We start from the raw sequence: 13,861 nt of genomic DNA on the forward strand, positions 1-13,861 counted from the left end.
ATCTCACCTCAAAGACACAAGCATCCTTCCAAAATAAAGAATGAGTTAATTTCCCTGACTCACTGGTAAAAAAACAAAAGTGGCCAAAGTGGCAGACTTAACTGCAAGTGAAACTATGAAATCACAGTTCCCTTTTGAACATTGATTCAAACTATAAGCAAGCCAAAAAGTCCAGGAAAAGCTGTAAATCAGATTCTGATCCCATCGACATCAGAGCCACAACTCGATACTTCAGCCTGTGTAACTGATATTACAATGTGCACCATTCTCCTTTAAAGGCAAAAGCAGCATTCTTTCCAGCAGAAATCTTCTTGCCTGTGATATGGACAGGGCTTTGTAATACTGCCAAATCAAGACTGTTTTTCAAGGTATAATGTTTATGGGTTTGGGGTTTGTTGCTGTTTTAAAAGTTTTTTCCAACTCTTAGGGTTTCATTTGTGACCTTGGACCTGTGAAGGATAATAGGTTGGGAGAGTATCGCTGCAGACAGACAACTCCTCGGTTCCAAGCTTCAAGCCAGCCTGCATTGGGATGGATTCACCCTTCAGCGCCGTGCAGTTTCTCAGCTGCAGTTCTTTGGTGAAGCAGAATTCAATCTGACCAATTGTTTGTGCTTTTTCACCCTAGAAACATGAGGGATGAGATCAGCTCGACGGGGAAAAGAAAATAAATCATTTTTTCATATATACTGCCCTATCTAGAGACTACAGTAGTGTTTTTTTGTGGAAACAGGTACAAGATGCATCCACTCTGAACAGCTTATAGTACATAGTTGTCTTTAAGGAGCAAGCAGACAAGAAAACACATTCCAACAGCCTAACTCAGTAACAATTTGGGGAATCTGCCTCACTAGTAGGTCTCATTGTGAAATGCTGTGACACATATTATCTAAGCATTCACCAAATCTACACAGTACACAGAAGCTGTTCACCTTAGTGACGAGCTATGGCTGAACCCTGTGAAGACTGAAGGGTATGTGTGACCCTAATGCCACCTTTCACCAACTCTTCTGTAGCAGGACTGGAATTGAGGCAATGAAAATTCTCCAAAAAGTAGAAAAGAAAAGAAACTTGGGTTTATAATAGCTTCTACTGAAAAGAATACAGAAGCAATCTGTCAAAAGTAGCAGAAATGTCATTTTTGGAGTACAGGACAGCCTAGGAAGAAGAATATTGGCCACGAATTAGATAAGTAGGCATGGAAGCCTTTCATGTGGGGAAGAAAACTGTATGGAAATCTCCCAAAATGCTCAGTTGTGACAAAGGGCATATGGAAAAATACTGGTTTTGAAACCACTAAGCCAGACAAAAACATATGTACAAGACAAAAATAACTGTGGTAGGTTTTATTGTTGTTTTGGGTGGTTTTTTGCTTGTGGGTTGTGTTTTTGTTTGTTTGGTTGGGGTAGTTGTGTTTTTGTTTTTGTTTGGTTGGGGTTTTTGTTTGATTTTGTTTGTTTGGTTAGGTTTTTTGTAAAGAAACTTAAGAACACAGTAAGTGTGTAATACATTTTAAATACCAAAGCACCTCCATAATGCACTTTGGGCACCTACAAGGCTGGAACTCTGAGAAGGGCTATCTTTAAATAACTGAGGTGTACTTTTTTCCTTTCTATTACCCATCAACTTCAGCTTTTAGGCATGGGAGACTCCAGCCGTAAATTACTCTCACATAATTTCAGCAGTATCCCAATTGTACTAAAAGCAATAGCCGAACTACAGTGAACAGAGCTAGAAACTGAGTGTTGCGTTAGCTTTGTATTTCTTCAACATCAAGAGGTGGGTGAGCGTGCAACCCACATTCAACTCATATTCCTTTGCTGTTTAACGTAACTTAAAAATACATTCAAAAAATATATTATACCCCAGGATTCTTTTTCATATGAAGAAACTTCTGAGTATAAAAAACTCAGAGCACTACTAAAGCAAATGAGTTGACAACACACAAGCTATTAAACTGCAACAGCAATGTATCTTGGCAAGTTTTCATAAAATTGTCGTCTGTGTCTGAGCAATAGCTCTGCCAAGTGTTTTGTAGTAAACCACTTCTATCAAGCTGAGATAATAAAGAATCTCTTACTAGAGAGAAAGACATTTTGTGGGTTTGATTTTTGGTTTTCTTTTGGGGAAAAAAAAAAGAAAAAAAAGGAGTAACCTAGCTGAAAGAGGAAATAAACAGCTATGCACCCTACCCATGTAATTGTTTAGAATACTGTTTTGTTCTTTCAAAGGCTTTTTTGGATCAGACATCATCACCTGTGTGTTACGCAACAGCATACCATCCCTGTGTACCACGTTCTCTATTGCATTGTGATACACAGTACAGTCCTTGGCAAGGCAAAGTAGAAAGAAATGGAATTTCTAGACAACATTGTCTTGGAAGGAAAAACTGTAGTCATCCTGAACCACAGCGAAGCTCAAAATGCCTTTTTGTACCTCTTTAGGTACAGGCATTTGAGAACAACCTCAGAGACCAGTCTGTGAGCTGCTTTATTTCTAAAGGATACTGTCCATTGAGTAACTTTCTTCATGCAGAGCACAAGCCATGCCCAGTGAAGGGCAGACGGCTGCTGTTAACAGGCAGTACTCTTGTCAAGGTCAACAGTCACTGGCTCGATTCAGCTCACTCTTGTTGGTTCTAATAATCTTCTATATGGCAACTGAGCTTTAGCAGGAGCAGTGGAAAGTACTCAGCTACAGCAGTACCTCCAGCATGGCGGTTACGCATTCATCCAAGAGATACAGGTTCAACTCTTCTAAGACAAAGAGAACGTTATAACCCAGTGCTTCCACTTTCTGGGTACGTATGCTAACAGCAAAGTTACTAGGCAAAGGGGAAACACTTCCTCCACTAACAAATACCAAAAGTACCAAATGTATATTTCTGCATTAAGAAAGGCTGTGGCAACAATAAGATAAGCTGCACTCAGTGGTCCCAGTATGTAAGCAATGTTTTTGTGTGCTCAAATCCAAGTATCTAATCTTCGAAATGTTGTAAACACAAGGAACACCCGGACCTAAGTTTCACCATGCTGAAGATATTTCCCCCTATTTTTGATTTTTTTGATTAAAAGTGCTATTTAGGAAAAACAAACAAAACTAAAATCCCACAAACAAAAAACCCCAAAACCTAAAATAAGAACTTGGGGTTTGGGTTTTTTGTTTGTTTTGGGGAGTGTGTGCTTGTTTGGGGTTTTTACCTCTTCGGGAGGGAGACATTGGATCTTCGGTGTTACACCATAAAATCTTGTAAGAGCTTCCTTTATGGCAGTCATCTGAAAAATTAAAAAGCTCATATAAATTAATAAGTCACTAGCACATCTTCCAACAGCTCCCACACTTGTTAAGTTCACAAAAGCTTTTACATAAAGCACAACCTTAAAGAACTATACAATTAAAAAAAACCCACTTACTCCCTAGACAGTACTTGACTCCTGCGGAAAAATGTAGAGGCACATGATTTTATTTTAAGAAAGATTACCTCTTACCTGGTAATAGAAACTGCTTGGCTTTATCCCAGCTTTCAGGAGACAACTAAAACAAAGATAAAATAATTTTCCATTGTTCCTGTATGCAAATGTAACTTCACAATCATCAGGTAAACAGATAATCTTAGTGAGAACTTGGCAAGCATTACAGCCATGGGGAGCAAGGGAAACTTGTCTTCCATTGTCTGCCAGGCCTAGAAAAGGTTCCCCTTTTCTGAAATGCCAGTTCCCATCCAAGTCAGCCGGATCAGGAAGAACCCTCTCCCCCACCTGAATCTGAGGAGCTGGGAGAGTCGAGTCTTCAGACACAGCTGAGGGAAAAGGGAATATTACTGTTATTTGCTGGACCTTCAGAATGCTCTGCTAAGTGCCGGGTAGGGCAAGCTGTTTAACTGCCTCCTTTCCCCTGCCTTGAGCCATGCCCCTGTGCTCTAGTCACTGAGAGGGGACGGAGTCAGACTTGTGTGGCTGCTCTAGGCACTGTCATGTTCTGACACAGAGTGGGCTTCCTGGGGTGGGAGACTTCTTTTCTAAGGAGTGGGAATGTTCAGCATTTCACAGGATTTAACCCATGAGTAATGATAATGCTCAACCTTTCCAAGGTCAGGTTCTGCATAGGAGAGAGAGAACCCAGTTGACTATAAAGTCCTAGGTGTTTGTCATAGTCATCTGACACTGGATATAAGGAGGCCAATGAAACAGATGTTCTGTTATTCTTACAGGAGCCTGCATGATGTCCTCTTTTCAATAATTTCCTTTTTGGAAACAATTTTTTAATCACTAATACTACTTTTTCTCATTCAAGTATAAATGAAGTACGACAAGAACATTAGCAGTATTTATTCTTTTCAGTAAAGATTAATTAAATTATGTTCACTTTTACAATTCAGAATATGCTCTGAGCAATTAATTTCAACATGTTTCAGTCTCTATTCTTGTTTGGTGTTACACATGCTGATACAGAGTCACATAATCGGTCACTGTGCCATCTGTAAAATGTTTTAGTCACACCATCACAGCTACTTAGGCAATTTACTATCAGACTTTATTAATTTTAACACTGCATATGACATGCTGTTAAGTACTGTGTCTAGAAAAATCTGATTAAGTTTTACAAGACATCTACAAAAATGGGGGGGGTGTGCAGGAGAAAGATCTATTTCCTTTGTGCATATGCAAAGTGAAAGAGACTTTGTTAGGAGGTTGCTTGGATAAGACACTAACAGAACACGAACAATTTTGGGGGTGTTCTTGGTTTTGGGGTTTTTTTTTATATGTTTCCATGTACAAAAGAACTTAGGTCCTCTGTCTTACAAAGAGAGACAATTCACAGTCATAAATCCGAGACAAACATTCTCCCATCCATACCAAGCACTGATCAGGAAACGACTCTGGCCTTCTTGCATCCACCTGCAGCCAGAATCTGTACACACAGTGCTTAGACAAGCCACAACATTCCCATCAAGATTTTGTGTCTGGAATAGCTAGTGCTTTGGAACCATAAGCCCCTAGGAGAAAGTAGGAGTGTCACATCAGGGTTGTTTGAAAGGACAGCAACGGGCTGCCTGCAGCAATTGAACACCACCCTTCAGGACATCCTCTCTTGCTGTTACCTCTCAGCCTTTTCCCAGGATGTTCTACACGATTTTGCCTGCAGCTTGTCCTCTGAGCAGAGCTCTGTCTTTTCTAAAAGCAAGTGTTTCAGTCTCACTATGACTTAGGAGTTTGAGGGGTTTTGTCACTTCATATAGAAGTTTACAGGTACCACTGCTTCTGGTAGCGAGATACAGCAGAGACAGCTTCTCAAATTTTCCTGGGTCACACCATCTAAAATGATGCTTCCAAGAATGCTGTTGATTTACCAGACTCTGAAGTGTCCCCAGACAGGCTTCTCAGAGTCAACAAACCTTCCTCTGAACTCCAGTACTAAAAAACAATACGCTAATACTCATTTCCCCTCGGCCATCAAATTCTTAGACTTTTTTTTTTTAGGCTACATTTGAAACTTTTAGAAAGTGTTTGAAATAAGAGGCAGACCACCAAGTTAATTTATGCACCTGTTAAGATCAATGTGCTGGTAGAGTTCTAAAGCTTTACCGAAGTACTTCTTCTGAGAATTGAGAATCGGAAGCGTGGCTGCACAAGTGCCATGTTTCTCCCATTCATGTTTCCTATGGGAGAAAAGCAAAATTAAGTTTTAGAAAATGTTATTTGCAGATATATGTGCTGCAACAGCTAGCCAAGATACTTAAATTAGCTACCTGAAAGGCTATACATGTGAAGTAGGATACTGCACACAGAAAATACTGCATGTGTGACAAGAAAACCAAGAAGGATTGCTCCCACCATTTCAATTACAGCAACATCTATGTATTTTTTTAGTATAATTATTTGCCAAGAGATTTTGGACCTACCAAGAGAGTAAGGAAGAAACCAAACATGTCCCTCACTATGGTCTGTAACATCAGACTAAGGAAAAATTCTTTCAGACAATGTCATGTTAAAAATATGTAAATGAGTTGGCCTTAACATTGGCAGCTGTAAGAGAATATTCAAATTAATGCAAGAGCTGTAGAAGATAAGGGAGAGGATGGTCTAGTGGTTTGTATATTACTGAGGACCTGGAATGTTCAGAATCAGTGTTCCGTCTTCCCATAAATTATGTATATGAATTTGTGCAAAAGTCATTTATAGTTCAGCTCTCCACTTGCTCTCCCATCAAAGGGATAACACTTGTCTTCCTCCCTGCCCCACATCAGCTAACTTTTTAAGACTGGACATTTCAAGGTGAGGAGATAGGATAGATAGCGATGTGCAATAAACCATTACATCATTCCAAAGCTGACTAAGAGAACTTTGTGTCACAATAATGTGACAAAACTTTGTCAATCCAAAAGCACCGTTTCAGTGTTTCTCTAGATTAATTTAGCCCAAACAGTTTGGGTGTTTGGTTTATTTTTTTTTAGCTGTCGCCTTTGATCAGCTTGTTTCTGAAATAACTAAATGAAGGAATTTATGAAGTAAGCATGTATCATGCTTTTATAATACAAAGGTCTCAGTGCATTAAGAGATGTTTTGAGGTCAGAATGGTAAGAATTTGCCTAGAAAAAGAGTATTTCTAAACTCTGATAAGGTTTAGTGGAGTCTTATGTTAAATGCCATTTCAAAGCACTTAATTTTTTTTTCAGAATTGAAAGGACTAACTCTTATTTTGGGTGGACTGAAACTGTGCAACCTGCTAAGACAAGACTGTTCCCTCAACTTTTCCTTTGGCCTGTGGCAGTATTTTCATAGGCCTGCTCTCAAGCCTTGCTTCTATTCCATCATCAAGACTTCTAATACCATGGAACAGTGCAAAAGAAAGCAATTCTTGCAACTTTATAGCAGACAGACTCAAACGAGACAAAAAGTGGGGCAAAGCTCAAATGTATTTCTATCAATTCAAAAGTCTATTAAAAGACTAACCAGTATAATCTTTAATGAGACTACCTGTGGATTTAGGGGGGAGGGTTCGGAGAGTTTTTTCCTTCTTTCCTTTCAAATTTTCCACAAGCTGCTTCTATTAAATAGGGCAAATTAAGCAGGTATACACAAGAAGTTATTTAATCACAAATTCCTGCCACTACCACAGAATTCCCTGACCTTAAGATGCCGGAAGTACTGCATGGAAAAGCAGAGAAGCACAAGGACAACAATTATTCACTTGAAAGCCTGCCTCTGAATTATCCATTCACTTTAAGAACCTGAGATTTTTCTTAAGAAATGAAAACACTTTTAAAAGTTATGTTTTGTTTTATCTCGAGAAATCTGTATACTACTTCTGAACAGAAAATAGATACTGCAACTGAGAAAACTGAGGCAGAGGAGAAGATGCATTACTACAAGATTTTCACTATACATTCCCAAATTTAGCCTTGTAGAGAGTTCTCATCTTGGTTTTAACACTCAACTGCATGTCAAGTGAATTGTTCGCTGCTTGGAGGAGTCCACTTTACATGGGCCAAACAGCAGATTTCCCACCAAGGGATTTGAAATTACTAATAAGAAAAGAGGCTGCAGTTTTTAAGACAATGAAAGCTCTTTTAGGGGTAATTTTATCAAGAGATATTGAGCAGTTAGCTTGGACCACAAGCAGACAATAGTCAAATCCAAAGGGCTACTGAACAGCAGTAAGCTGGAAGCAACGCTTTGCATGTAAGATGACATTTTTAATTCAGAGAATATACATATGCATGTGTATAAAACTAATGGTAAAGTGTAGTGCCTGTCTTTCAAAGGTTTCCAGTAGTACTTGTATTTAAGTGTCCTGCTGTTTCCAGAAAGCAGGCAGAAATAGAGGGCCAAAGATGTGATGGTGCTCAAGAAGCACATCATTGCTAACATGGAACTGCTATTGGAGTGGTTTGGTCCAGTTTGCACTGATCACGAGGTCCAGGCAATGGGGCTGCGGTGATGCCAGCTGAAAATACACAGAGCTACCCAGAGGCAGTGCCCACGCATCATCACCTGCAGCAATCCAAGAACACGAGGGCTACGATTTTTAAACAGTCCTGTGAGCTTCCAGAATGGCAAGCTACTTTAAAGTCACTACAAACCAATTACTGAAACTTTCAGATGACACTCTTCATAGTGTTATGTTATTTTGCAGCAGAGCCATGTGAAGAAAAATGCAGATGCAGCTAATTCTGACCCATATAGCACAGGCATATGACATTTGACCTTCGCCTCTTACATGTAAATGCGCACTGAAGCAGTTAAGAAATTAAGGAGCTGCAGGTAGAAGGTAATAACAGGAAATAATGTGTTAAGAAATCAAGAGAATTAATGTCTCAATGTTATTCACTGAAACACATTATCCTTCATCTAGACCACAGTAAGACAAGGTAATTCTACTTGAGCTTCAGGTCACAGCTGATACAAAACACGGCTGCCTGTATCCATGAAGGTCACCTATCCTTCTGTACCTCTTACACCCATGAGCTGGGCAGTAGCACAGAGCACATATGCTAGCTGTCAAGAACATTGCTAAACACTTTTTCCTCCCTGTAGGACACAAGGACTTTGGCAGGCACACAGGAGTGGGGTTTACAGCACTAGACTGGGTTCCACTATTTAACTTGCCCTTCAGCATTTTCTTTCCCATGCTGCTAAGAATAAATGCTACACTTTCACAGCTCAAAGCTATGTCCTACAAATGAAATCTTAGGGGGCTGCACAAAAACAAGGGAATGAAATTGGTACAACACAGCGGTGTGGAAAGGAAGCTGAACCACCTGTTATGTACAAGGACAGAGTTCCCCAAAGCACAGTGTCATGCAGATGTGACAGCGAAAGTCAGGAGTTTGTCAGGTAGGTCCAAAGATTACAGAAACCACCCAGCTGGAATTATCAGGGTAGGAACAAAGAAGGTGTGTAAAGCAGAGCTGCGAGTGCTGCACACAAAACACAGTATATTGAGGATACCCAGAGATCCCATAGGCTAAACACCAATTCCTTCTTCTGTATCGTATGTATAAACTGATCCTGAACGGAATTCTCTTGGTCTAGAAATCTTTATTTGCCACTTTATTATTAACCACAATAATAGGGATGGTTTCAGTTAATAAGTTTTGAGATACAAAGTACACATAACCCTTTGTCCTGTACTAAGGCATTCTATCCCGTTCAATTCAAACTCTTGGGTGGCACTTGTCACGATTCGTAAGTTAAAAAGGTAAACAGAGATGTGAAATTACCTTTACAGAACCCCCTGTAGCCATCCTAAAATCAGCAAGAAGATTCCTTACCTTCCCTTTTAAGCCAGGGCTACAGTTAGAGGTAAAGCCAGGAAGGAACATACTACACAATTACAGCAGTCCTGGAAAAAGCCTGATATGATATGCTAAGATAGTCATTGTCCATTTTGCTCGTCACTGCTCATGCTCTTTACACAATTAAGATGTCTTTAGTCTACAACAATGAAAATTGTGAATCATCAGTTCCACATTCAGATTCTTACTTCTGCTGTATCAAGATTTTTACACTACAGAGATTTTTTTTTTTAATTTTGAAGTAAATACTGTATTTTAACTGGAGAGAGATGTACAGCAGGATCTTACTGGCTTTCAGTTGTCTTAAAAGCTTGCATTTACAAGATCTGCAATTAAAGCTGCCACTTCTCACCTTACTGAAGGGAGTGAATTTCTCCGTCAGTCAAAATACTAGTTACAGCATTATAACCTGAATGTTCTATTGCTTTTATGATATTTCTAATTAGAGTCCCAGGAATTGAAATAAGTGCTATTTGCTAGCCCCAAACTGAAAGGGAAAAGGTTTTGATTGTACCTGTTCATATCTGCTGCCTACCAAAATATTTTTGTTAGTAAAATAAGGAGTGGTATGCACCTGTCTTATGAACAGGTAGTTGGTCAGGGCATGGGAGGTGCTAGATTTAAGACATTTTTCTTATTCTAATTCCAGGAACAGTTTAAGGTGGCAGAAACTTGTGCTACCACAAAAAGCAGCAGTCATGCTCTCCTCAGCACAGAGCAAGAACAGGGGAGTGGGGGGAGGAAAAATTGACACTGCCACTTTTGACCGTCACAAGTTTAGGTTGCCATGAGACACTTGTGGAACCAGTTTAAGACTCTGGGGACAAATGCCTTCTGTAGGGCAAGGACAAGTCTAAATGAGATGCACATTCCCTTCAAAGCTTTTTCCTAGTGATACAGGGAAGAAAGTTATCCAATCCAAAGTAACTGGGCACTTAAAGTTGAGACAGTTTTTAATGCTATTGTCTCGAGCTATGGGCCCTGCTCCTTGCCTGCATTTCTGCTTTCACTGTAGGACTGGAAGAACAAATTACAAATCCTTACCTTGGCTGATGCAGCTCATGGCTCAGCAAATTAACGTCAACGGCCACTGATTTTAGTTTAAAATAATGCACTGAAACTGAAGCCTCTGCAAACTGAGATAGCACCCATGCTGCTCTTTGGTCCAAGTGTCTGATTATTCAGAAGCAAAGAGAAACATGGAGTAGAAGGAAAACTGTACTACTGTCAGCAGAGATCAAGATCTCCTCCTCCCTTTCCAGAAGCCAAACAGGCTGATCTCTAAATAAATTCTCAGATCCGATGTTAGGCTGCTAGGAAAGTAACTAAAAAGAGATTCTGTAGAGAAGTGGCTAGGATGATCCAACGCATCCTATTTTTCCATCTCCTCCTCAGTGAGAAAGCCCAAAACGAAAGGTCTCTCAAAGCCAGCAACAGAGTGCAGCCAGCTAGGAAACGAGGCCTGGAAGCCGCTCTTGCAGCAAGCTGTGACATCCCAGGAGTGCTACTGCTATTCAAGTTTGATGTCTCAACAGCAGCTGCTTCTCCTCCCTGGGGTCAAAGGGAGGAAACACCTTCTCTCTTGCCCCTCTCTCTGTTTCACTAAGTTTCATTTCTCCAAAACCTCCACTACAGCCCTCTCCAACAGCTGCATTTTGCAAGCGCTCCAAGAAGAAAACGGATTTATTGCGTAAACGAGACTGGCAAGACACACTGCTTTCAGCGCCCTCCTGGACACTGCTTCTCATGCACAACACCTCACCTGAAGAATTACTAACTCAAACAGATTTTCTGGTAAAATAATATCCAAAAGAGATTTTAGGCAGGTTTTGTACTCACCAGAACTGGGTGCGATTCAGAGACGAATGAAGCACATCAGGCCAAAAGCGTCTCATATCTGACATGAGATCCTGAAAATATTATAATTAATAAATGCACCTACAGTGTCGAAAAGCTTTTTTTTCGGTGTGGGTTTTTTTTTTTTTGTCCCACAGTCTACATATATTGGTACATTTTCTAAAACTGAAGCCTCATCTTTCAACATCCCCAACTGAAATATTTACTCACAATAAAAGAAAAAGGCCTTCTTCCCCCAGTATCGTGAAAATGCTGTTGCTGGAGGTTAGGCGCAGCTATCTAGATATGTGTATGTACTAATGCTCACAGACTGCCTCAAAGTGAGATTGTCCTTCAACTCTCCCTGCAGAAAGTTACTCCATTGTGCAGCTTTTCACATTTGTCAGCTCCAGCATCTTATCCCTGCTCACACCATTTTAATGAAATACAGAAAACATTTTCATTTAAAAGTGTTAAAAAGGACTAATGGCTTGGGAAAAAACACACAGAAGAATGTACTCCGAACTCCTATTTTCTGTATTCTGGCTTTGTGGTAGAAAATGGAAGAGAGAACATGGACTAACTGTCACCTCTTTTTCACAAGTACTTTTTGCCACTGCATATCCACCGCCTATGTTCTCTAGATTATCTTTTTTTGAAGAGGATGTGGCTGAAGGAGTCAAACCACTACAAAGTGAAGTAGAAACAGCTGCTAATGATCACAAGCACTGCAACTTCAAGTACTATCAGAAGCATCTAATGAATTTGTGGAGTCCTTAAGAGAACATACCTCTCAACAAACACGAAGAACGATAGATTGTAAGCTACAGATTTTGCATGTAGGATGTGCATAAGTAATTGCACTCAGCTCTGCCTGGTATGACTGTTTTAATTTCAAATAAATACCTTAATCTCAGTGACATTGAAATGCCACGTCCTATTACACTCTTCAGTATTGTCAGGCCTAGGAAAGAAAAATAAAAGTGATAAAAGATGTCTCCTAACTCACTAATAGTAACCAACACAGTTCTATTCTTTATCATCAGCCTGAATTTTAAATATACCTAGAAATTTTATTTAAAAATGCAAGTAACCCGTAAGCATCTACAGTGTTTCAGAAGTAAAAAATCAAGACATTAATTACAGCCAAATCGTATCTCGCCCAGAGGCTCTTCATTAGGCCCTGCAGTTCCTCTCACTCTGTGTAAAAGACACACAGGGGAGTAAATGACATGGAAGGGTCCTGTACATGATGTCCCTACTGACACAGACCTGCTCAACCACTGCACCAAGTGGTGATTCTGCAAGACACTCACTGGAAAACTACACATGATGTTGTTAAGCTGCGTGTCCTGGAAAGGTGAAAGTCCTGTACTGAATTTTCCCCTGTATTTGTAAGGAAAACCTCTGAATTGTTGCCATTGGCACAAGTTTCAGTGAGTTGATTTCTCTGAAGCAAATTTGGTTTTCCTGTACTTTTGCAGTATTTGTGGTGAGTGAAGACACTCAAAGCCACAAGCAGTCATGAGACACTAACAAATTCTGCTGTACTTCCCTTTCTGACCAAGAGCATTACTGATCTTATAAGGAGATGTATAAATAAAATGCTTATGTGGCAAGAGGATTTCAGGAGCTCTGCGAGTCACGAGATACAGAAGTATATTTCAGTTTTAGATCAAAACATAGGGGCTTTGATTTACAACAAAATGAAGGCTTTTGTTTCAAGGAGTCATAAAAACAGATAGATTAAGCCCTCAAAAAAAAAGCGCTAAACATCTTGGTACGAAACTTGGTTGTTCCTTTCCAGGCTGAAATAGAAACACTCTATCATCATACCACAGTCCATGGATTGTCCAGTACTTTGGAGGGTCTTGACAATCATTAGCACTCATCTGTGGAAAACAAAAATACAGAATATTTGTTACAGGTGTCCAGGGAGAATGGATTAGAGGAAAAAATAAAAGTTAATTCACTGGTGGTACAAGGCTCTAGTGAGACATGAAAACCTTTGCTCATCCAAATCAGGAACCAGTGAACTCTAATTACTTGAAGCTGTTAGAGATCTTGTGCCACTTAGCAGAGATCAACTGGCATTAAAATTTTGAAGCAGATCACATGAATATTGGGGGGCATCCTGAACAGGCAATGTAAAAAGAAGACAAAGGACAGGTTCTGAGGTAATAGAAAGTAGCCTGATCCACAATAAACGAATGGATCTAAAACTGCATTTAGCATATTCCAGGTGGCAGCTCTCTGTATTTTTCTCATCATCAGGTATTTTCAATGAGTGTAGAGTCACTGGAATAAAAAACATCAACATAAACTATAATATTACATAAGCAGACAACCATCTTTAAGCATCCAGGAGTAGTTCTGTTGTTGTATTAAAAGTGAAAAATACGAAGAAGAGATTAAATAGGTTGCTTATTCCAAGTAAAATGGTTATAACGTATTTTAAAAATATTTTTACTTGAGGGACAAGGGAATGGAGAGCAGAGCAACGACTACATACACCGCTACAAAAAAAAAAGCTGCCAGTCAAAACTTTTGATAATGCAGGAGAAATAGCCTGCACATTAATTACTCTTTAGAGCAGAGTTTGTATTCCTGAACAAAACCAAACAAACCCATGTTCACACAACACAAGAATACTATTACTGTATTTTCCCTGATTATTCTGCTTAGTAATTATGGCTCTTTGTAGTAAACACTTTTCGCCATTAAATAA

General features: G+C 39.6%; 1 protein-coding gene across 1 annotated transcript; it reads right to left on the minus strand.

The window, feature by feature from the left end:
- Window positions 1–431: 431 nt before the first annotated feature.
- On the minus strand, window positions 432–13,025 carry RNASET2 (ribonuclease T2; the record flags this gene model as incomplete). Its single annotated transcript, XM_010161337.1, has 7 exons — window positions 432–623; window positions 3,200–3,274; window positions 3,488–3,533; window positions 5,545–5,658; window positions 11,137–11,207; window positions 12,040–12,097; window positions 12,970–13,025. Coding segments are annotated over 7 exons (612 nt in total), but the record flags the coding sequence as incomplete, so codon positions are not given.
- Between the last annotated feature and the right edge of the window lie 836 nt (window positions 13,026–13,861).

Source organism: Eurypyga helias, unplaced genomic scaffold (genome assembly GCF_000690775.1).
Source record: "Eurypyga helias isolate BGI_N326 unplaced genomic scaffold, ASM69077v1 scaffold42111, whole genome shotgun sequence".
NCBI classification, from domain to species: Eukaryota; Metazoa; Chordata; class Aves; order Eurypygiformes; family Eurypygidae; genus Eurypyga; species Eurypyga helias.